Source organism: Astatotilapia calliptera, chromosome 15 (assembly GCF_964374335.1).
Source record: "Astatotilapia calliptera chromosome 15, fAstCal68.1, whole genome shotgun sequence".
NCBI lineage: Eukaryota > Metazoa > Chordata > Actinopteri > Cichliformes > Cichlidae > Astatotilapia > Astatotilapia calliptera.
This window is the reverse complement of record NC_137436.1, coordinates 7587717-7612717: the sequence shown is the minus strand read 5'-3', so window position 1 is coordinate 7612717 and position 25001 is coordinate 7587717. Positions and strand designations below refer to the sequence as shown.

At 42.0% G+C, this 25001-nt stretch overlaps 1 protein-coding gene across 4 annotated transcripts in view; it reads left to right on the top strand.

The window, feature by feature from the left end:
* Positions 1-25001, top strand: part of itsn2a (intersectin 2a) — a 44995-nt gene that overhangs the window by 18441 nt on the left and 1553 nt on the right. For 2 of the 4 annotated variants that reach the window (XM_026193949.2, XM_026193951.2), the window contains exons 7-36: positions 1951-2044; positions 4081-4223; positions 4483-4546; positions 5911-6048; positions 6135-6241; positions 6331-6593; positions 6672-6821; positions 6919-7059; positions 7146-7233; positions 7319-7458; positions 8335-8415; positions 8953-9098; positions 9176-9578; positions 10536-10705; positions 10921-10981; positions 13170-13405; positions 13486-13526; positions 13611-13780; positions 13869-13902; positions 14017-14138; positions 15386-15482; positions 16846-17037; positions 22643-22764; positions 22861-22967; positions 23230-23413; positions 23511-23609; positions 23721-23888; positions 24102-24314; positions 24432-24553; positions 24641-24723. In XM_026193949.2, the coding sequence (XP_026049734.2) occupies positions 1951-2044; positions 4081-4223; positions 4483-4546; positions 5911-6048; positions 6135-6241; positions 6331-6593; positions 6672-6821; positions 6919-7059; positions 7146-7233; positions 7319-7458; positions 8335-8415; positions 8953-9098; positions 9176-9578; positions 10536-10705; positions 10921-10981; positions 13170-13405; positions 13486-13526; positions 13611-13780; positions 13869-13902; positions 14017-14138; positions 15386-15482; positions 16846-17037; positions 22643-22764; positions 22861-22967; positions 23230-23413; positions 23511-23609; positions 23721-23888; positions 24102-24314; positions 24432-24553; positions 24641-24723 (4179 nt within the window). Of the gene's footprint in view, positions 1-1950; positions 2045-4080; positions 4224-4482; positions 4547-5910; positions 6049-6134; positions 6242-6330; positions 6594-6671; positions 6822-6918; positions 7060-7145; positions 7234-7318; positions 7459-8334; positions 8416-8952; positions 9099-9175; positions 9579-10535; positions 10706-10920; positions 10982-13169; positions 13406-13485; positions 13527-13610; positions 13781-13868; positions 13903-14016; positions 14139-15385; positions 15483-16845; positions 17038-22642; positions 22765-22860; positions 22968-23229; positions 23414-23510; positions 23610-23720; positions 23889-24101; positions 24330-24431; positions 24554-24640; positions 24724-25001 lie in introns of those variants that run through there. The other 2 variants (XM_026193952.2, XM_026193953.2) reach the window with 2 other exon arrangements.

Genomic DNA, 25001 nt, shown 5'->3' with positions numbered 1-25001 from the left:
GATCAATGGATTAGCTCCAGCAATGAGCCTAAAAGTGAACATAGGCTGAAGATATTGAGTCATGCTCCAGAGCCATTTCATTTCATTTTACTTAATGACGATATTTCAGTGACACACATCAATGTTATCTTGTTCACAAGCAAATAAAGCCACTGCAGTTGTAATCTGCTCATAACTTTGCACATTGCATAACAAGGTCCCATGACCTGATTGCACTTATTGCTTGCATAAACCGATATTATAAATTCCTTTAAAAATGACACTCAGCAAAAAGCTGATTAACAAACCAGTATAGTAGGAAGATTTTACATTTCACAAAAATAAAACAAAGTACCAAAAAAATTAGAGCCTGACTAATTTATTAGAACTTATGAGAAAAAAACAATTTTAAATAGTCTCTTTATGCACTTTGTTACTAGCAGCCTGTCATAAATAGATTATGAATGGAACAAAAGATAGCTGTCGTCCAAAGAAGAGCTTTGAATGTAATTTCAAAAGCCTGAAGGCTACTTAAAGAAATTACCAGAAAGTTGACTTAAGATAATTTAGACTGTGTTGAAGACTAACAGTAATTTTGCCAAAAAGTGACTTAAAAACTTGTTTTAAAAAAAAACAATTATATCGAATTATCGGCTTTTTAAATGACCAGTTATCGTCTTAAAAATCATATATCAGTATGGCTCTAATAAGGAGCATCCATTTAAATGATCAGATTGTTTCAGCTATGTTAGCCTAATCATATTTCCAAATATGTTCCAACTTTGAAACGCATACTTGAAAAACTTTTAAGTATCGCCACCATCTTCACCACCGAAAATGTTTCTGATGATTCACCAAAACCAGCTCTCTGCAAAGTAAAAATAAATAAATAAACCAAAAATCACCTGTCAGCTAATCAACTAACCCCAGTTTACCCAACATAAATGTTTGGTGTAATTCAGTAACATGACTTGGTTGCGTGTGAAATGAAATACGCAGATTTGTATTTTGATAAAGCTGAAATCTGCAACTTCTTTGCTCCTGCTTTTTTAGCAGCTTTGCAGGGAGATTAGATTTTTGTTGAACAGTATGGAGCATGGTGCATACAGGATTTTATTTATTTAATTTGTTAATATTTTATGTGTAAGGGTCAGTTATTCATGTCCTGAGCTTCAGTGGTGCAGTAAAGCAGTGAGGATTACGCTTGGAACATGAAAGAGCTGCACCTTATCTTTCTACTCCCTCAAGTCTTATATTGGTCTTGTGATGCGTGCATGCTTTGCATTTAGTATAGGCATATCTGTCTATATATATATATATATATATATATATATATATATATATGTATATGTGTGTGTGTGTGAGATGCAGCACTGCAGCTTTTCACACACTCAGTGTTCGCTGCAGTTCAGATAGGAAAGTTAATTTATATCAACTGTGGGAACATATATGTTATATATACATTAGCAGTTCTTCTGTTTGGATTTCTCTTACATCTCAGTCTGTTCTCTTCATTTCTCACCTCCTCCATCTGTTCCGTGGCCATTCTCTTTAATCTTACTCAGTCTGTTCCAGTACGATTTCTGGCTGTGAAATGAGCAATCTAATAAGAGTTAGTGTGAGATTAGCCTTTTATTTGGTGTTCCTCCTCCATTTTTCTCTCTCTCCCTCTCTGATGAAAATATATCAGTGCCACAGCTCTTGAGACTCTCTTTAGCAAGTGGTTGCAGCCAACCACAATCTCTTACCCAGATGTTAATAACCTTGCTGGTTGAGGTCTGTGTGCAGCGACTGTAAAGTATGAGCAGATAAGATTAGACGTACGTACCACCAAGGGCAGCAGCAGTCTGCATGTTCGCAGAATGTCATAAATTGATCTGGATATAGTACCATGTGTAAACTGAAACATTCTTTTGAATTTCCCAAATGGAGATTTTACCATTAACAGAGTGTCTCCAACTGCATTTACAGGACTTCCTCTCTCTGGCTTCTCCTCTCCTATGGCCTTCTCCCCGTCCACTGGCATGTCAAAGGCCAACTCTCTACTCGACCTGGGATCGAGCAGGTGAGATTATTACTGAGCAAATTACTAAACTGTTATTAGCATGTAATAAAGATGTGCTTGGGCTCTAGGAAAATGCTTTCAAACTAAGCAAGATCTCAATCCAGTAGAGCTCCTTTGAGATGTGGCGCAACGGGAGATTCGGATCAATGCTGCATGTGTGTACTACATAAGTGAAGTCATGCTGAAAGACGAATTTAGAAATATTTATGTCAGTTAAATTTAGGGTTTACTGGTTTTAAAACATCCCGTTTGTTATCTACACACGCTTGTTTGAGCACTCAGACAGATGCAGTCATGCCGTGATTTCAGCAGGAAAGGGTTGAGAATTAGAGCACAAACAGAGATGAAACTCCCAGATAACACTGAGTACAGGAAAAACATTTTGAAATCAGAGGGTTTTGGCAATAGCAGGAAGTTGTCTTGTTTAGAGTCGAAAACGTCAGAGAACAGGAATCCAAAAGCATTCTCAATGGGCGAGGTCATTATAGATCTTAAATGCTTAGAATGCTATGAAGGTTTATTAGTCATGACTATTTTTCTGAGCAACTACAATGTTTTTTTTTGTAAATGTTATATAGTCATCTGTCTATAGTCACCTAGACATAAGGTAGGTAGATCATTGGTCCCTGTGGTCTCCATAAGCCACTGTGTCCCCATTTCAGTCATTCCTATTCAGGGTAAGATATTAGGTAACATAAAACAGGCAAACAAAATGTTAAATAAGTTACTTGAATCTTCGTCACCAGAAATAAGCCCAAATTGCTGCTGCAGCTTAAAACATGTGGGGGTTGTTTTGTTTTTTTTAGCTGGTGACTTTAGGGGAATTAGGCCATCACATCAATGATCTCATAGTGTGTCATTTCATACTGTTTTGTGCCCACTGAATAGATGTTTTTTCTTTGTTTTTGGCCTGCTCACTTCTAAAATGAAATCAAAATTGAATTTTAGCTCATGTCTAAAATGAAATATAAGACTGCGACTAGAGGGGTTTGTAGTTTTACTTATGTGCCAGTGAAGCTTTCATCTCCGTTTTGGCATGATGTACTTTAATATCAGCCGAGGTTTGGAAGGTCCTCTTGCAGTTTCTCTGACAGCCAAGTCCTCTTGAATATCTAATATCCTTTGTCCACCTCATGGTGTTTTGAGTGGGTTTGGAAAACAACGCAAATAGTATCTGATTTCATTGTTTTGAATAGCTTAGTGCTTCACACAATAAGCCCTGACCTCAGGTGTAGGTGGTAAGGAAAGCATTATTAAGGGCACCAGCATACCAAGAAGTAAAATAGATGCAGTTTAATCCCACAGCTGCTTTTACCTTCCAGTTCTAGCTGTTAGACTTTCTAATATTAGGACAGATGCTTGATAGTTCTTTGAGGTTTTTCCGGTCTGTGCTTCTGCAATCTTATTACTGTGCGTATATACACCCAGAAAAACAATGCTTTGGCATCTCCTGTTGTCTTTCTGAAACCTTAATGAGTGTTGCAAGTTCCCACTCTGCTACAATTTTCAACCATGACTATCATGTGGTCTGGCATACTCATTATGGACTGGTATTTATATAGCACTTTACTTGTCTCACTGACTACTAGCCAAATGTAACCATACATTTATAACATGATTTATTCTATAAACTTTAAGCACTTTATCTGCTTCATATCCAGGAGTCAACAGTTAACTAACATGCATGTATTTGGACTGTAAGAATAAGGACCTAGAGTAAACCCAGTTTGAGCCAGCCACTTGATAGCGCTAACAATTCAACCACCGCACCCCACCAAATGGCTGATTATGATAACCCGAAAGTATGATGTTGTCTTGTTTCATTGTCCAAAAGTCATTGTCTGCTTAGCTGTTTGCGCCAGCTTCCTCTGCAGTTAATTAAGAGCTGAGAAATAACACCAGGGAGTCTCCAAGCAATTAGTGGTCTAAGGAGAAAGAAAAAGGCTGATCATATATAATATAATAATAATATTTTTTCAGTTCCCTTTAGGTGATTTGTTGACATATAGACACACCTTTCTTGTCTCTTACCATAGTTCCAATTCCTCCTCCACCACATCTTTGGCCAGTAACTCCCCAAAGATGGGCGCTAGTGATTGGGCCGTTTCTCAGGCCTCAAGACTCAAGTACCGTCAGCAGTTCAACACACTAGACAAGCTCATGACCGGCTACTTATCAGGTAAGTCCTGTGCACACACAAACATACGCGCATGAATTTAAACAAACATGAAATTCTCAGGACCACTAGGCTCCACATGAGTGCTCCTGTCAGAGTTTAAAAGCGAACAATTTAGGGTCAGTTTCACTTTGCACACATGCACTCCCGTTCTCCTGTAATTGCTCTTAACTGCACTTAACAGAACTTGGAAAGCACACAAACGTATTCACTGTAAGAGTTCACGTTGCTGTTCTGATCTGATCTACGTGTTACTTTGCAGGACCTCAGGTTAGAAATGCACTGATGGCATCAAATCTGACGCAGACTCAGTTAGCTACCATCTGGTGAGTGTAATGTGTGTATGTTTGTGTATGTTCTTGCCTATCTATCGTAGTGAGGACCAGTGACAGTTTATGACCATTGAAGTAAGGACATTTTGGTAAAGTGAGGACCCTTTTGCCGCTTTCCCCTATTTTTTTCAAGACCTCAAAGTCTGTGAAGTCTGTTTTAGGTTAAAGGTTAGAATTTGCTAATTTTACCCGTAAACTAGAGTTAAGAGGAGAGTTTACTTAAGTAAAAGCATGGAACTATATTAAGTGAAATACTGTGTACCACTCTTTAATGGTCAGATAATTGATTATGTGCTTCAATAATAAAATTGAGCTCTGCAGACAACGTAAATACCAACGCTGACTGTGTTAAAAGAGTTTAACCACTTATAAAGTTGGCTTTGAAGCATTTCTAATTTGACTATACAGTACTGTGCAAAAATCTCAAGCCATCCCTCATTTCATTATACTGTTAGGAAATGGGAAATAGGTGCAAACATAAATTCTGTATATGAGGCAAAAGCAGAGTTTGTACAGTTTGAGCAAGTTTAAAAGTCAATATTTGATATGTGTTTATTCTACAACACGTTCCTTAGGCAAGCAATCTTCCAGACTTCTTGAAGGACATTCAAGGAATCAGGATGCTGGCTGCCTGTTCGCTGTCAGTTTGACACAGGTTGCTGGTAACAAAGTGCCTAAACAGACAATTTGCTAAGTTTTATGTTATGCGTACACCCAACACTAGTTTATCCCTTGAGCGAGTACACCTCTTTCATGCTTGAATAATTCATAGGTCAGAGTTAAGTGGCTTAAAAAACAACAGCAACAACAAAAAAATTAGTCTGAAAATGGCTAATACATGGATTAGACTGAAAATGAGGTCAAAAGTAGCCAACTTCTAAAGAAACAGACTTTCAGAAAGCCTGGAGAACTAGTGCTCAAAACCACTTTAAAATATAGAGGAAAGTCTGGCTCCTTGGCAGCAAAATATAAAGAAATGAAGGGTGACTCACGACTTTTGCATCGTACTGTATTTTATTGGAACTGTGAGCCACAAAAGGAGCAAATAACACATTTGAAGTAATAAGACTCAGTAGTATTTTATAAACGTTATAGCTGTAATATCTGACAGTACTAAGAACATTACTTATTATCTGAAACCTTTTGTTTGCAGTGATGATCCCCTCATTCTCCTCCGCTTTATCAGCTGATGAATGTCTGTGAGCCCAGTACTCTTGATTTATATCCCAAGTTTCCTTCCACTACTGTCCCAATGCCAGAAACAGCAGAAGGATGCTTGCAGTGAAAAATCTCTAACTTCATTATCTTCTCACCATGATGTTCTTATTGACACACAGCACTGTGTGATTTGTCTGTAGGACCTTGGCAGATGTGGATAAGGATGGCCAGCTGCAGGCTGATGAGTTCATTCTGGCCATGCACCTGGTGGACATGGCTAAGACGGGCCGCCCTCTACCACTCACTCTGCCACAAGACCTAGTACCACCCTCTCTGAGGTAACACAGAGATTCATTTACAATTTTTTTTTAAAAAATTAACCAAATAGATAAATGAACAAATGTTCTTTTTGCTTTTGTTACAGAGGAGGAATTAAATCCAATGAGCTTGTTAATGGAACAGGGCCCTACATAACTCCCTGTTTAATAGACACAGCAGAGATAGAACCTGCTCAAAAGAACAAGAGCAGCGGTATGGCTTTGTGAATTCTGCATGTTTTGTTCCATTGGACGTCCTCTGTCTTACTTTGTAATACACCTATTTCTTTCCCCTCCTCTTAGTGTCCTTTGAGGACAAGCTGAAGGAGAACTTTGCAAAGGGAAGCGCAGAGCTGGAGAAACGACGTCTAGCTCTTGAGGAGCAGCAGAAGAAGGAGAAGGAGAAGAGAGAGAGGGAGGAGAGAGAGGCTCAAGAACGGAGGGAGAGGGAGGCCAGGGAGCTGGAGAACCGGAGGAGGCTGGAGGAGGAGAGGCGGCTGGAGAGGCAGAGAGAAATGGAGCGACAAAGGGAAGAGGAGAGGCTGAGAGAGCTGGAGAGGAAGGAGGTGAGTGCCGGAGCAGTCGGGTGATGCTGTCTGGGATCGATGGTCTTCTCTGATAACCTTCTGTCTTCATACTTCCAGGCAGCGAAGCAGGAGATGGAGCGCCAGCGGAGGGACGAGTGGGAGCGTGCGAAAAGAGAGGAGCTGGGCAGGAAGAAAGAGGGGGAGCAAGAGGAGATCTCTCGACTAAGGGCGAAAAAGAAGAGTCTGGAGTTGGAGCTAGAGGCTGTGGTGAGGCTACATTAACACTTATAAATATTCACACCTACAATTCACAGTGCTAATCAAAGCATGGGTGCACCATGATATCATTTACCTGGTCTCACAGGGGAACATGCACAAGCAGATCTCAGACCGTCTCCGCGACGCTCAGAGCAAGAGGCGGATTCAGAAGGCTGAGCTGGACCTCGTCAATCAGAAGAGGGACACCCGCGTTGCAGAGATTAACGCGCTTCAGCTCGAGTTTGAGGTTAACAGAAATGTTTCTCTCGGTTTTCTGCCCTGTCAGTTTTCTGCATGTGTGTTTTTACGCGCTCTCCTCTCGGTTGGTCGCAGGAGTGGCAGAGGAAGCTCTCACAGCTGGTTCCAGAACAACAGAGACTGTGTGAGAAGCTGCAAAACATCAGCCTCAACAAACTCCCGTGTGGGTGACAAATGCCTCCTCTCACGTCACACAGATTAGTCACTGGCCGCTGGTCTGACATGTCTCTGACCTTTGATCTTTGTAGCTGTGACTTTGACCTCCCTGACCGGGACTGTGACGGAGAAGACTGTAAACTGCCGGAGGCTGAAGGACCAGCTTGACATCCTGGAAAGGGAAACGACAGACAAACTGACGCAGATGGAGCAGTACAATAAGGAGCTTAAGGTCAGTGTTTGGTTCAGGCCACTACAGACTCATTCAGACCAAAGTTGTAGGGGGAAAAAAAGAACATAGCCTCTGATATCACCCATAAATTGTAGGAGGCACTTTATATTCTGTATTTGTACCGAGACGTGTATGTAGCACACTAAGCTGCCTCCCTTGGCAGTTCTTTAAAATCATTCATCACAATCTGAAACTATTTCTTCATGAAACTAACTTTAAGGCTAAAGTTGGGTTTTTCATACCCCGACTTTATTTAGCGTCAACATATTTTGCAAGAGAAGTTTCATAGTAGTGAATATAATCGTGCAGCAAAATTGCTTTAAGATGGATTGCACTGATGTTAAATGAAGCAAAAGCATACTGTTGTTTTTGTCCCACAGCTCTGGCTTGATATTAAATAGCACAAAAACAGGGCGTTTTCAACTTGCTGTGAAATCTTGTTCAACTGGTCACAATAGCTCTAGAGTTTCACCCCTTGGGCAATGGAAACTTAAACTATTTTTGCACACATACAGTCTCTGAAGTCTACGTTTGTCATCAAACAGCCTGATCATTTGATAGCTGTGAATGACGTCCTCTCAGAGTCTTATCATCAGTCTGATGTTAATAACTGGAGCACTAAAACACCTGCTCTCCCTTTCTCTTGGTCTCTGTCTCTTGGTTTGTTTATTTCTTAAGCAGCTTTTAAAGCTTTTAACCCCTGGCCTCTTCTCTTTCTCTTGTCTTCTTCTTCTCCCTGCTACCTGGATGTGTCTTCTTACTTTTTATTTTTGTTGTCTCTGCCTGTTCCTTTGTGACACACTTTTCTTCTTTGCTCTCCTCACCCATCGTCTAAACATTTTGTCTCCCTCCATCGTCACACTGTTATTTCCATAGCTCGGGGATATGGACGACTGTGTCCTCCGAGGCCTTCTGTCTCTGCTGGCCTGCCTCAGCCAGCTCTTCCTTCTCATCAAGGTTAACCCTCTTTCTCTGTCGCTTTATTTCCCACTCTGTACATTTCCCCCCCCCCCTTCAAGCAACAATCTTAAATCTCCTTTCCTTTGCATCCCGCAATGATTTGATCTGCTCGTTCATCTTTTCCTGCTCTTTTGAATTATTTTTAAATGGAGGTTTTTGTTGGTACCATGCCTTCTTCCTTCGCTGTTGTTTCTCTCTGTGGGATTTGTTCTAGTCTGTGTTTTCTGTGTAAACAGGATGCACCCCGAGGGTAAAACGCACGCACACAGAATGTCTAACCTGCACAACTTCTGTGTTAGAAAGAGAAAAAATATACACATACACATACAGCATGCCTGCGTGTTTCTGTGAATGTTGCTGCTGTTTATGAGAAATCATAAATGGCAAAACAATGTTCATCTTGTCATGCTAAGTGCATCGTGTGGAGAAGCTGTTGTGTTGTGGTTCTTTCAGACTTTTAAGGCTGATAAGAACAAAGGTCTTAGACAGATATTTACATGTCTCCTTGCGTTGCGCATTCTGTGACGGCATCAGGAGCTGAGGGAGAAGCAGGTGAGGCAGCAGGCTGTTCTGGACGACCTGCACAGAGTCAAAGAGGAGAAATTGAGGGAGCTCCAGAGACGCCGCGAGGAGGAGGAGAGAGAAAGGAGGAGGAGAGAGGAAGAAGAAGAGGCGGCCAGGTGAATCTCAGGGTTTGTCTGTATTACTCTTGCTTAGACATAATGTGGCTTTATTAAGCTGCATTTACTTCCCACAGACAGGCAAAGCTGGAGCAAGAAAAGAGAGAGCAGGAGCGGAGGGAACAAGAGAAGAGGGAGAGAGAGGAAGAGGAGGCACGGCAGAGGAGGCTTCTGGAGGAGCAGAGGGCCAGACAGAGGGAAGAGGAAGAGAGAGAGGCCCAGGCTCGCCACCGGGCAGCCCAGGAGAAAGCACAAGAAGAGGAGAGAAGAAGGAGAGAGGAGGAGGCAGAGGCGGAGAAGAAGAGGAGGGAGGCCGAGGAGGAGAAGAGACTGAAAGAGGTTGAGGAGGAGAAGAGGAGGAAAGAAGAGCAGGAAATGGGGCAGCAGTTGGCACCCAAGCTAACCACCTACAGAGCCCTGTACTCCTTTGTTGCTCGCAACGCAGATGAGCTGAGTGTAGACGCAGACTGTCTCATAGAGGTACGAAGCACACACCCGCGCTGCAAACACACAGGATATTCGTCTTTTTAAAATGTATTTAATATGTATTACTCAAAATATTGTTGCTTTTGATTATCAATTAGTTTTTGTGGGACCTGATCTGTTGGCTTTTTAGGCTCAGTGTCAGACTCGTTAGATAATTCCATTACAGTCCATTTAAAAAAAATGCACCAAATGGCAGCAACACCACAAGCACGGTCCAGTTCAGTGGCTCGATTTATCAAAGGTGACACAGCGGTCAAGTACAGCTGCCAGCGTTGGCACATTTGCCACGATTCCAAATTGTCAGCGTGTCAATTCCTGTTCTAGAATACGAGGTTAACTCAGCTTCAAGCTGTGATTTCTTTTGCTATTTTTTGGGCTTTTTGTTGGCCTACTTTTTGGAATAAGAAATACAGAAAGAGTTTCACCCTTGGCTTGGTTAATAATCCATCCATTGGCTTATCCAGCCAGACCCTGTCCCAGCTGTTAGAGGGCAAGAGGCAGGGTATGCCCTAGAAACGTCACCAATCTGTCACAGGACTAACACAGAAACACAGAGAGGCTAACAAGCATTCACACTTACAGTCAGTTGAGATTCACCAGTTAACCTAATCCCACTCATGTCTTTGGACTGTGGGAGGAAGGCAGACTAACCACAGTCACCATGCAGACACCACACAGAAAGGTCCCAGGCTGCATTCAAACACAGGACCTTCTCACAGTGAGGCAGCAGCACTAACCACTGCACCCCTGGTTAAAAATCTATAATTATATTTTGATTTTAAGTAATCACTGATGGAGTTAAAGTTCAATCAATTATCCCCGTTATCCCCGTTTCCTCAAGGAGCATCAATTCTGAAAGTGTTAGAATTAAGGACTGATCACAAAACGTTTATCTTGATCCCCTCGCTGCGAATGACTGACTGCAAGTGAACTGTGTTTTCCGTGATGCAGGTGGATGAGCACACGGTCGGTGAGCCTGGCTGGTTGTGCGGAAGTTACCGCGGAAACAGGGGCTGGTTCCCCCAGAGTTACGCTGAGAAATGTCTGACCCCTGCCTCGACTCAAAGTGGTCCCACTTCACCTGGAAAAATGTCCTGTCTGCCACCACCACTAAACACAAGGTAACATGAAACAGGAGGAGCAGATTGAGATTGTTTCTAGGCTTTTAGCTCCTCTGCACTAAAGATAGAACTGTCTGGGTCTTTTTTTTTTTCTGCTGACTGAAAGTCTGTAACAGCCACCTAGGTCGTTGTAATTTATGCCATAGCACTGTCAGGTTGTTTTTATTCTTTTCTTGGATCCTCCCCTAATGGTTTGTCCCTCTTGTTTTACCCAGACACCCCGATGTGGTGGAAAAAGGTGACAGCCCTCTTCCTGTCCAATCTGATGCTTCACAGGTAGAGCCTGACTGTTGTTTACTTTTATTTCCTGGCTAGATGACTCCTTATTCTTTATAATGAGCAGGTAAACGTTACTGTGACCTACTTCAGCAGCAAAAATGAAGCCCTGTTTCATTTTTGCCTTTGTTTAAAAAGGTCTTTAGTTTTCCAGTTTAGCATGTTAGCAAGATACAGTTAGATCCATAATTTGTGAGACAGTTTTTATAGTTTTTGCTCTGTATGTGAAATGCAGACTTTCAGCTTGAATTCAAAAGCTTCAAAAAGAAAATAATTTGCATGAGCTGTTTGGGGAATTGCAGACTTTTTGTATACCGACCCATTTTCTCAATAAGCGGACAGTTGACTGGCAAGCAGTTTCATGGCCAGGTGAGGTCTTTTCTCTTGCTATTTCAAGACAAATGAAGCAGAGAATAACAGATAAAGTTGATTCAGTTCAGATTTTATCAGTTTGCATTGCAATTGCATATACAAGTTAAATATAAGGTCCAAAAAGCAAGTCAGAGCAGGTTGGGGAAGCCATCATTTGGCTGAAAAAGTCAGCTCATGATCCTCTGCATACCACATTGTCTGTCAAACATAGGGGAAGCAATGTTATAGCATGGGTGTGTTTGCCAGTGAAACTGGGTCACTAGTGTTTATTGATGGTGTGACTGCTGATAAATGTAGCAGGATGAATTCTGAAGTGTACAGGGCTGTACTGTCTGCTCAGATTCAGTCATATGTTGTAAAACCAATCAGGTGGCAGTTTACGGGGCAAATGGATAATGACCCAAAGCATACTGCAAAAACAACCCAGAGCATGCTTTTCAGTTACTGAAGACAAAACTGAAGGCAAATAAGCAGTAGCTGATGGTGGCTGCAGCAAAGGCCCAGCAGACTATATAGAGGGAGGAAACATGATGTTTTTACAAGTATTAAAACGATCTTTAAATTTAAAATGGTGTTAGTTTGTAGGGGAGTGGGTATTAAAAATGGCTGTAGTTTGTCAACAGTTTGGGCAAAATATTCGTAAAACCCCTCGAATTAAAGCCGAAAGCCTGCACTTCAGTCATGTATTAATTGTTTCATTTAAAATCCCTGTTCTGGTGTGCAAAGGTAAAACTATAAAATGTGTCTTTATCCAACAAATTATGGACTTACCTGTAACACTGGCCAATTACCAGTAAGCTCAAAGTGCAATTTAAGCTTATGGGGCACGGTAATATTTCTTAATAAGTATCTGGTACTAAATTACAGTATTGGATAAATCAAAAGGTTGATGCAATGGTTGTTATAGTTTTAAAAAACTGTCACAGTCCTGGGTCTGCAGCCCAGTGTTTTGTGTGTTCGGTTTAAGTTTTATTCTGGGAATTGTGGTTTTCTGTTTTGCATTTCCTGTTTTACTTTGGAGAGTCCCCCGTCTGGTGTTCAGTGTTTTGGGTTATGCTTTCCCGTTGTCTTGTCTAATTAGGTTCAGCTGTGTCTCCCTCCTGTGTGCCATTTCCTTGTTACCTTGTGTGTATATTTAGTGTGTGGTTCTTCGTCGGAGGGTCTGCGTATCATTCTGTAGCTGTCCCCAGTTTAGGTTTTGGTAGTGGTTTTGTAGTAATTCTTACAGCCACAATAAAGGCTCATTTTAAGTTTGAACACTCTCTCCTGCATCGTTGTCTGCGCCTGGATCCACACCTCTCAATCTCCACACAAAAACAGGAGTCACCATGGTGGTTGTAGATTGACCTCACAAGGGCACGTCCGCCCTGTAGTTGCTGGTTGATTCAACCAAAAGAGCACATTCACTTCATGGCTAAAAGTTATCACTCTGTTACTGAAAAAGGTTCATGAGATCATTTAATCTTCATGTTTCCCTTCTTAGTTCATCTGTGTTATTATAGTAGTGTATATCTAGACTGTGGCATGATCAGAAATAGGTCTGCTGACATCAACACACATCTTCAGAAACAGCACAGCTGTATATTTATAGCTTTTCTCCAATGGGAGTTCTTCTCTCTGACTCTCTGTGGGTCACACACATTTACAGATGTCTGATGACATCAGTGTTGGCAGCTCTAGCGTTTGTAGGTCATGTCCCATGGTCCAAAGGTGAAATTAGCTGTGTTGCAAGTCCAGGGGAGGGGAGCGTCTAGTGATTGATTTCTTAGATGTACCCATGGTGACAGATCGCTGTTTCTTTGATCACACTCCTCAGTCCTCTGTTCCTCTGCTCGCTCGGGCCCTCTCGCCATGGTCAGCCACTTCAGAAACCCACCTCAGCCTTTCAGGCGGTTCGGCGACAGACGTCATCACCACACTGCTCAGCTTCTCGCAGGGAGACATCATCAGCGTGCTGCAGCAGAGGGAAGATTGGTGGCTGGGGCAGATCAACGGGATGCAGGGATGGTTCCCCAAAAGTTACGTCGCTTTGGAGACGGCTGGCAATACAGAGTAAGAAGACGCACATCCCTTTTGTGTAAAACCTTTAACAACTGAAAGACTTGCTTCACCATGTGTTTTTCCCATCATAGTGTGGATGCGTTGGACACATCTGATTCAGTTCAACTAGAAGGTAAGAGCAGTTTATCTGTGGAAAATAAGGTCTAGTTAAAGTCAGCGAAGGTTTCCTAACTGGTACTATTGTTGTCCTTACCAGAATACGTGGCCTTGTATACATATGAGAGCCCAGAGGTGGGGGACTTGACGTTTGTCGAGGGGGATGTTGTTTTGGTGTTGGAGAAAGAAGGAGAGTGGTGGCGAGGATGCGTTGGGGACCAGACAGGGCTCTTTCCCTCCAACTATGTCCGACCTGTAGAACTGCCAGAGGTGAGTCAAGCTGAGTTAATGTGGAAAAAAAATTGCCAAATTAAATTATTACTTTATTTCTGCTTTACATTTCATTTGTTAACTTTAGGCATCAAGACCTGGAGGTCCAACCAAGAAACCTGGTGAGAATGAACGCACAGGCGGACACTCAGTCGGTGTTTGATGACTCATTCTGTTATTCTCTTGACATTTAAATGATCGAAATTCACTGTTGGCTTTTTCTGGTTGGTCAACAGAGGTTGCGCAGGCAGTCACCACCACTGGGGCCTCAACGATGCATCAGCTTCGCCTGTCTCCGGGGCAACTGATCGTGGTGCTGGCCAAGAACTCCACCGGCTGGTGGCTCGGGGAACTGCAAGTAAGCTATACTAAAAGCTATACTTTTTTCATTTTTCTTTTTTAAAGAGCCATGGATAAATTGAAACTGTTAACATCAGAAAAATTACGATTTCAGCTAGAAATTTTTACTTTGGCTGCAAGTGCAGAAGGTCAATCGCACCGCCGAGCGCCGTGTAAGCACAATTAATGAGTCATTATTCTCCTAAATCCACCTCCCGGTTGCAAATGACACATTTCTGCCTCTCTGTGAAAGGAATTTAGAACATTATAATGTGACACCTACTGGATTATATGGCGACAAGAATGAAAAGCTTTATTAACAAAAGGTCATTGAAAACTTGTTGCCATTAGACGCGAAGCAGAATGATTGTGGAGGAAATTACAGTGCAGATATGTGGATATTTCCTTAAATATTAAGGTGGTCCTGTAAGGAAAAAACGCCTGAAATTTGTTTAGTCTTTTTAGTGAGAGTAAATTGAACTTTTGGTTTTGGATAGACAGACAAAATGAGCAAACAAAATGAAGACATTATCACTATGGATGTTTTAATAAACTAGTTAATCAGTCAAATGGCAAAAAGCAATCAACAAATTAAGGTATAGTAGTAGTATTTATTTATTGTCATTGTCACAATGAAATTGCGTTTGGGGCTTCCATACAACCCAAAAAAAGAAGAAAATAATAAATACCCCTTAAAACCCAAGTGTACATATTTAACCCAGTGTGACTCCAATGCAATAAGACAATCCTTAGCAGTAATGTTCGTAGAAATTCAGACAAAGACCTGAGAAACATGACAGAAATACAACAATGCAACCCATTCAATATAACAGTGCTGTCGTCTACAAAGGTCATCAAAGTGAAGGGTCATCTCTCTCTGCATGTTTTCGTGCTGAGGCTGCAGCTGTAGTTTGAGTTGAAGCTCAGAGTGCGACAGCAGAAGTCATATTTGCTGTTAGTACGTTCAGACAATAAGTCAATATGAGTAAGAGTGTCCGAGAACAGAGGGTTTCCACAGCTTTGTCAATCTGTGCATTACCCTCAGCAGCTTGCAGCTTGCATTACTGCAGCTGTTTCAGAGACTTCAGCTGAGCTTTAGTTTAATTTATAGAGTGAATGTACATTCCCATCATGAGAGAGCGTTCTCAAGGTTCAAAACTCTGCCTGTCAAAAAAATCAATTCATCAATTAATGTTTCGATTTAGGATTCAGAAACGATCCAGCAGAAGATTGATTCACTCTCACTGGCTCTTCTCTCCCCTCCAGGCTCGGGGGAAAAAGCGGCAGCGAGGCTGGTTTCATTCCTCTCACGTTAAGCTCCTGGGTCCCTCCAGTAGCAAGTCTTCCCCCTCTCCTCTGCCAGGTGAATGCTGACACACGGCAAACACAGCATTTGATTTACTATAACTGATCTTGTTTAAGTCAGGTTTGTATTTACATTTTTAAATCTGTATATTTAGCTGAGAGATGCAGGTCGAAATTACTTGAACAACCACGACAGTAACTGCTGGAAAGCTTTTATGTCTATGACTTTGAAACTAATTTGGTAAAAATGCTCATTAATCATAAATTCCTGTCTCAAATTTCAGCTGACAGAACATAATCTTTCAGTGTCATTTCTGTTATTTAGTCATTTACAATGGAGCACCCTCTGCTTATTCTGTCATGCTGATATTTAGCAGACACAGACTTTACCATGGTTCCTCTCTCAGCCTGCAAACATTCAGCATTTAGCACTGATCATAGAAGCAGCAGAAGCAGATGGCGATGTTTTTAGTTTTAGGAGTCCACACAATGAATCCCCAACAGCAACTCAAAAATGAATGCAGTGACGTGGAATTACACACAAGTGCAAATATGTTTACATGAGATGTGCCCAGGTAGTGCAAATAGACTAGGCAGTATTTGCCATTAATTATATCAATAGCATTTAGGAGAAATGAGTCACAGACAATTTTAGTCCTCCAGACAGATGCCTGCCAATGACAGCTTGCAAGCTTTAGCTCAAACAGGCTACGCAGCTAGTGTTCCTGGCAGTGCCATATAGCATTCTAGGGCTCTGCCTTAAAAATGACCAAAATCCAGCACGAACTCCTCTTGAGGTGACTGTTGGGACTGGCCTGTGGCTAAATATGCTAAATAAATAGTAATTGAGAGGAAAGTGTTTGTGCTTGTGTTTGCCATGCAGATGCTGGTGCATGTCCGTGCATGAATGTCTGTGGCTAAATAAATAAATATGCAGAAATAAAATGGTAGAATGAGCCAAAATAAAGGTTGTTGAACCTCTCAGCCGTAAAAGGCTGATGGGGTGTTGTTGTCGCCCGGCCGGGTGGGCAGCGTGAATACTCAAGTTTGTGAATGCAAGAACTCGAGAACAAGGTAACGTAGGATTTTAAAATTCAGATCATAGATGCATCTACTAGAAATCTCAGTGACCTCAAGGTCAAGATAAGAGGTCAAATTTTCTAAAAGACCACAGAGGATTTTCAAATTGATACCACAGAGGTGCATCTACTATGAGGCTGAGGCTTAAGACTGGAGGCTGCCAGTATTTTTAAATGTTTGGTGCCCAAGGGAAACCATTTCACTATTTTCACCTACTTTTAATGTCATCTTGGTCTCTTTAAGGCTTTCTTAGTTCTGTTTTTATACATTGGCCCTCATTGGGTCATTCTACAAATCTACAGCAACAGATTAAGCTTCATATGTCAACTCTGTTCCCTCAGTATGCCAAGTTATTGCAATGTATGACTACACGGCTGCCAATCAGGACGAGCTGAGTTTCTCCAAGGGTCAGCTGATCAACATCCTCGACAAGACCAACCCCGACTGGTGGAAAGGAGAAGCCAACGGGGTAACAGGGTTGCTGCCCACCAATTATGTCAAGATGACAACAGAATCAGACCCCAGCCAGCAATGTAAGTAAAACTTTAATCCTCTTACTGATGGACTGTTTTTTTTTTTCTAAATAAAAAATAATAAGACAGTTAGCACACATGGAAACTGATAAGTTGTGTTTATCAGCTGTAGAAACAAACAAAAATGTTGGTTGGCTTGGCTCACTCCAGGTACAGTAGATTCCTTATCCATGTCAGACCATGGAACCACTGATGGTAAGCCTCGAGTAGTTGGTTCAATCAATCATTGAGGAAATTGGTGAACATATAACCATTACACTTAAAAGGCTCATTCCCATAAAAAGCTTCTGAAATTGATTAATAGAAAATGTTAAATTTCTTCTCCACAAGGCAAAATGATTGGGCCTTTTAAGTATCCCGGACAACATCAACAATTTCAAATCATCAAAAGGAAAGTTTGACATTTTGGGCATGAAGCGTGATGGATACCTCTCATCGTATTGTTAGTTAATTTAATCCAGCCATGCTCTGGCTGCAGTTTTTATATTAAGCAGACTAATATGAGAGTGGTATTGATCTTCTAATTTAACTTGCAACCACAAAGTGAACAAAGCGTATATCCCACGAATGTCAAACTGTTCTTTTAAAACAGATGCCGCTGACAAATCACCCCGGGCAACAAAATAATAAAGAGCGAAAGCTGATCTGATTTCAAACTGACACATTTTTCATCATTTTGGTCACATTTCTGGAAACGGCAGCTTCACTTTCCCTCTCTGAATGCGACACACGGGAAGGCGGTCATTTTCCTCACGCGTATCCCGCTCGCTGCTCATTCATACGTAGCTGCTGAGAAATTTTAAAAAGGCCGATTTCTTAATGAGAGGTGTGCGCCTGAATTAGTATGCACAGCTTGCGTGTTCTCCTCACAGCAGCAGCTGTTAACAAGCGTGAACACACGAGCTCTTTAATTAGGATGAACTTGTCGAAGCCACAGACACAAAACGCTCTGATATTCTAATTCCAGCGAAGGCGTTGTCACTCGCACGCCCGCCACACGTAAGGCCGGCGAAACAAGCTGCCGAAACAAGAGCGCGAGAAATCGCCGTCTGCAGCTGATACGATGAATAATAACATTTACATTTCCAGAAATGCATTATTAATGCGCCTGCATGTGAGTGTCCAGCATTAATATTAAAGCTATATTAACGTCTGCTGTCTCTCCATCTCTTCATCATCTCACTTCCCTCCCTTCCATTCCTCCACTTCATCTGTTTTTTCCCCTCCTTTTCTTCTGTAGGACAGTAACGCTGGCTTTCCTGTCTCTTCTTCCTCCTTTTCCTCCTCTTCCTCTTTCTCACCCCTTCTGTCTGAGCGATCCCGAATTGCCCTGTCGCAACAGGAAGCCCAGCCGCCAGCAAGAACGGCCCACCTCCGCACTTTCCACCTCACCCGTTTAGGACTCTGGTGTTCTGTGCTTCTCTGTTACAAACCCTGTTTTTTTTCTTTGGTTTTTGTTTTTGGCGTCCTACCTTCTCAGCTTTAAATGTAAATTTATTTCACCGTACACCCCTTCCTCCTCTCCCCCCCTCGCTCTCTTCTCTCCCTTGTTTTCATTTCTGTTTCTTTAACTAATTAACCAAGGGAGCGAGGCAGAGGCAGCTAGACATGAGCTTTCAAAGCTTTTGTCCCCCGTGATACAAAAGTGTGGAAAGCGTAGTTTTGCTACAGATAAAAGGAAAATAAGAGTTTGATTACAAAAGTATGGAAAATAATATGTAAGAAGCATCGGTTTAGTTTTCTAAATTAAAGCTATAAGTTAGTATGATGCAGAGTATTCTAACAGGGTCACTCATTCTTGCACTAACAACATTGAAACCTTGCTAAAAATGGATCAATGTGAAGACTCGCTGTTGCTTAAATCACCGGTAACCTTGATTGCTGCTTGCTAACGCATCGCTTGAACTGCAACTGAGATGAAATTGATTGTGATTTTATTATTCGATGCTTATGCACTCTGCCATTTATTGACGCTTCCAAGTACTTAAAATGACACCCACCCTGTACTGAACTGTGATATCACCAGCAAATACATATTTAAAAAAAGAAAAAAAAAAAACCATGCAAACATTAGCATATCAAGAATAGTCTGAGAGAAACATCTACCACACTGCTGACATATAGGGTTATCATCAAAAGTTTAAATGCACTCATCATGGGCTAGAATGGTGCCGTAATTTTGAGGTTGCACAGCATACATCTTTAATGTCTTAAAAAGAAATGGTTTGAAATTATTTTAGATTTTCTCTAATCCACGTCGCTTTGCAAGTTGGACTTTGACCACACTGGTTGCCATCACCAAGCTTCTGGTGAAATTCTGGCTGGATATTTGAGCACTCTTCTTGGCAGGATTGGTAGTTCGTTTGAACTGGTTGGTTTCCTGGCACAGACCCGGCTTTCAAGCGTAGTCCACAAATTTTCAATTGGGTTGACATCAGGGCTTTGGGAAGGCCATTATTCATTCCAAAATCAGATTTGATGTGTGTTTGAGATCATTGTCCTGTAGACTAAAGTGTCCAACCATCTAGCTGCTGATTTGAGTTGAAGCTGAAGAATTTGGAGATTAGTCCTTCTTCACCATTGCATTCACTTTGTCCAGTGTACCAGTACAAGCGAAACAGCCCCAGAGCGTGATGCTACCACCGCCATGCTGAACAATTGGTACAGTGTTTTTAGGTTTGAAAGCCTCATCTTTATTCCTCCAAACATACCTTTTGCCATTGTAGTCAAATAGCTCAATCTTTGTCTTGCCTGACTTTTCTCCAGATGAAATTTGGCTTGTCCATGTGGGCAGCTGCAAATTTCAGTCAAGCTTAAAGATGTTGGTTTTGGACAAGGGGCTTCTTTCTGAGTAGGCACCCTGTCTCTGTCCATGGTGATATAAAACACACTATGGACACTGTGTTCCAATATTTTCTAGTTCATGTCAGGTTTGAGCCTTGGTGGTTTTTGGCTTGTTTTTGAAGATTCTAATTAATTTTCCTTTCATCTGAGGCCATGTCCACACTAATACATTTTTGTTTGAAAACGTATCTTTTTCTCTCTGTTTTGGCCTTCCGTCCACACTGAGACGGCATTTTCGGTCAAGGAAAACGCAGAGTTTTAAGAGCGCTCTCCAAAGCGGATACATTTGAAGTAGGGCTGCCACGATTAGTCGAATAGTCACGATTACGTCGACTATCAAAATCGTCGACGACTGATTTAATAGTCGACGCGTCGTTTGAAGCTTTGTAAGATCCAAAAGACGCAGAAATAAGTAGCAGGATTTAAGAGTGTAATAACGGACTGAAACAGAAGATGGCAGCACTGCATGTACAAGGATGCCAGCTGCCGTTAAACCCCGAAGAAGAAGAAGCTGTGTCCCAGAATTCATAGCGCGGCCCAGCTCAGTTTCCAACAATGGCGGCAGCTAGTTCGTTTTAATATTACTCTTATTATTCTTTCTGGGTCACAAAATAAACGTTTAACATATTTTCAGGCGAGAATGTAGCTGTGTAAACCTCAAATATCTGCTCAGTTTATCAAGACACCACATATTTTCAAAAGCGCTCCGACGTTTTCAGAGACGTCTGTTACCCACTAGCTCGATAGCTAGCCGGGGGCTAGGCTAACTAGAGCCGTGAGAGCACCCGGCAAATAGTTTTCAAACCCACCGCCGTCTTTTGCTCCTCAGGTTAAACGTGATATATAAGTCACTTAGATAACTTAAAAATGTTATTGTTTTGCCTTTTTTTTTTTTTTTTAGTATTTTATTTGTTCCTGAGTAAATCAGTTTGGCTGAGATTAAAGTTATAGTTTTTACACAGCTGAATAAACGTCAAGCAGACAGCTGATTATCAGAAGTGTGAGATGCTGTTATAGTTTAGATAGCAAGGAGTTTATTAAACTTCACCGAAACAATCTGCAAATTTCATTAAAATTTAATAAACTATCATCCTGTCTTTATTTTTAGTTAGCACAGACCTTAAACACTTAAAGCTGTAAGCTAATGATAGTTATATAAGAGCAGATGCTGCTGGTGCAATAAGCTGTACGTTTTACGTCCAATGGATGATGATCTGATTAGTCGACTAATCGCCAAAATAATCGGTGACTAGTCGACTATCAAAATAATCGTTTGTGGCAGCCCTAATTTGAAGACGCAGTTTTCGCGTCGCAGTGTGGATAACAAACCCAGAGCCTTTTCGAAAACGATGACACATTTTAGTCATGTGATGCAGTCATGTGAGTGTGTGAGCGGAGGGCATCACACAGCAGTTGTTTTGTGTGCTCTCAATTCTGACAGCCCTATTAAAGATTAATTCAGTTTGTACATGCTTCAGGTAGCTTTTCTTCAAATTCTTTGACTCTCAATCGCTTTTGCAACTTTGTACTTTTGTGTTACTCGCAGCAACAACTCCACCTCATTGTTAGTCCGTTTAAAAAAAACTCGGTGCTTTTCCTCGACATTTTGCCGTGACGTTTCAAAGAGCCGGAAAGTAAATAAACGACAGACAGAAATAAGGCAGGTCGAATCGTCTTGCGTTTCACGCATGCGCAGTACTGGGACGTAAGCGTTTTCGGCCGTTTCGATGTGGCTGAACAACTCTGTGAAAACGCATGAAAACGATAGTGTGGACGTGGAGCATTTTCAGACGTATACGCCGTTCTCAAATTTATCCGAGCTAGTGTAGACGCAGCCTGAGGGTGACATCGTGGGTTTTGCCAAAGTAGTGGCAGTTGTTTAGTAATGACTCCAAGAAATCTTCCCAACTCGTGTAATTCTATAATTCTGCTTCTTATATCTTCTCTGAGTTCCTTGGACTTTCCCATTGTTCTGAGTATCCGTCAATCGAATGAGAGTTGTCAAACCTTTTTATGTTGGCAAAGAGAAACTACCAGTTGTAGTAGAAATTATCATGAGAGGTTAATAGGCCTCAGTCTTGTCGAGTTAAAAGCTATTGTAGAACCTTGTTTGAGTCTGTGCATATATTTTTGACATTGTGTGGATTATAGAAGCTCCAAAATCAAGTCAAGCATTTAGAATCAGTTCTTGTTTTTTAAAGTTATTAAACATGTATGTTGTATAATTCTTCCACTGTGGAATTAATTATTAAAAGCCCCAAATTACCATGACATTCATGCTCGTGATGCGTGTATGTAAACTCCTGACCACAACTGTACATCCACCTTTTGCCAAGATTGAACCTCAAAGACTTGAACTACCAGCTGAGTCTTCCACTGCTCTGTCACTCAAGCATTAGCTACTTTATCCATTTACACCTATGCAATCACTAGGAGTGAGCACTCCACCATGAAAGGTGCTTTATTTTTCTTTACCTTAGTGTTCTTGGTAGCAGTGTTGTTAGCGTTGGCATCGCTTATGTTCATGTACTGCGACTACAATGTGCCTCACTCTGTGCATTAAATGTAAATTAGACGTCATCGAAGTGATAATAAAGGGAGATTTTAACATGTTTTTGAACGCTCGCTGTATTTTCTCACACACCACATCAGTGATTGAGAGGAAAGTGTTTGTGCTTGTGTTTGCCATGCACATGCCGGTGCATGTCCGTGCATGCATGTCTGCACGTGTGTTTGCATGCGCATGGATGTGCTCCTGTAGGGTGTGCTGACCTGATGACGCTCGACACAATGACCCCTCAGGAGAGGAAAAGGCAGGGTTACATTCACGAGCTCATCCAGACCGAGGAGACCTATGTCGAGGATCTTGAGCTAGTGCTAGAGGTACCGACGGAAACATCGGCATATTTGAACATTATTACCACTTTTCTGTCATTTTTTTCCCGTCCTCACCTGTTTGCATTTGTTTCTGCCTCTTAGGTCTTCTACAAGCCCATGTCCGAGTCAGGCCGTCTGACTGAAGCTGAGATGGCAGTTATCTTTGTTAACTGGAGGGAACTGATTATGTGCAACTCCAAATTGCTCAAGTAGGTCCCACGTGTGACATTGTTATGAACCATACTGACATCTAAACTATTAAACCCTACTGCTCTGCTAGAATAAACATTTATGAACTCTTTCTGTGAAAACGATCAAAAGCAAATGCACAGAAAAACTGACACTTATTTCATTTCTGCAAGTCCATAGACTCTGAAGGCTTGCAGAACTCATCAGATACTCCATCTATTTATGTTTTGTGAGGTTATGAAATGGTGTTTCACATCCTGATCATCTGTGACCTCCCTCCAGAGCCCTGCGTGTCCGTAAAAAGACAGGAGGAGAGAACATGCCCGTTCAGCTAATAGGAGACCTGCTGGCGTCGGAGCTCGCGCACATGCAGCCGTACATTCGCTTCTGCTCCTGCCAGCTCAACGCCGCAGCGCTGCTGCAGAGCAAGACCCACAACCAGCCTGACTTTAAAGACTTCCTCAAAGTACGAGCCTTGGATAATGGATATTGTGAAAGGAAAAATAAATAAAACGTTTGCTTTTGTCAGATGCAATAAAATATCTCTGCCTCCTCTTGAGCAGAAGATTGCAACTAACTACCGCTGTAAAGGAATGCCGCTGTCCAGCTTCCTCCTCAAGCCCATGCAGAGGATTACACGTTACCCTCTACTCATCAAAAATGTATGCAGAGAAATGCTGTTTATATGTAACTCCATGAATCCCGCCTACCACTTGTTTAATATTCATCTCCATGTCTCTTAATTTGTTGCCTGTGCTGTGCTTCTTGGTAAGATCTTGGAGCACACCCCAGATGGCCACGCAGACCGAGGCCCTCTCCGAGAAGCTCTGGAGCGAGCCGAGGAGCTGTGCTCTCAGGTCAATGAGGGGGTTCGGGAGAAGGAGAACTCAGACAGGCTCGAATGGATACAGAGCCACATGCAGTGTGAGGGGCCCATAGAGGTAAGGACACTCAGAAACGAGTATCTCGACTCTCGAGTCCCTGCTGCTATATTAAATATGGCCTCTGCAAAGCATTTCATGTCTCACAAGTCTTGAGCTGTTATGCAGGGACAGCAACAATTCCATTCTTAACTACAACGCTTGACAGTTTGCTTATTTTCGAACAACTTTCCTCAGCCATGCCTTGTTTTCTCTGCACTTTTTCCCCCCCAGCACTTGGTCTTCAACTCGCTGACTAATTGCCTCGGGCCTCGCAAGTTGCTCCACAGCGGTCGGCTGTACAAGACCAAAAGCAGCAGAGAGCTGTGGGCTTTCCTCTTCAGTGATTTCCTCCTCCTCACACACAGTGCCAAACCCTTCTCCTCCTCAGGATCTGACAAGTTATTCAGCCCCAAAACAAGCATACAGCTCAAGATGTACAAAACAGTAAGCTAATCTAAGGTATAATATATATAAAAATATATATAAATGCACAGATGAACTATTCTTTCTCATCGTTTACGTTCTCTCGGCATTTGCCGATATGCATTTCATCTCCGCCAGCCTCTCTTCCTGAACGAGGTATTGGTGAAAATGCCACCCGACCCGTCCAGCGACGAGCCGCTGTTCCACGTCTCGCACATCGATCGCGTCTACACTCTCAAAACCGAGACCCTGAACGAGAGGCACGTGTGCAAAAATCTCGCGTTCTGTGTAACCACACGTCCGTGTTTCTGCGTGAAGCACTCACACATTTTTACTGCTTCCATTAGGGCAGCGTGGGTCCAGAAAATCAAAGCGGCATCTGAACATTTCATAGAGACAGAGAAGAAAAAGAGAGAGAAGGCTTACCAAGGTAAACACAGCTACACGCTCATAAATATGTCAGCTAATATTGAGTGTATTGACTTTATCCCTTTGCAGAGCAAGCTGGTATTCCTATCATCTCCTCCGCTGCTCCCTTGTTAACTTTCCTTGTAGTGCCGGCTTGAGCTGAATGATATAATGACAAGCAGTTTCTTAGTGTCATCTGACCTGGAATCTGCTTGATCTGAAAATGATTGTTTGGTGGTCTCTGTGCGGCACCTTCACAAGTTTTCAGGAAATCAGACTCTACGACTCGTCCCTATGACC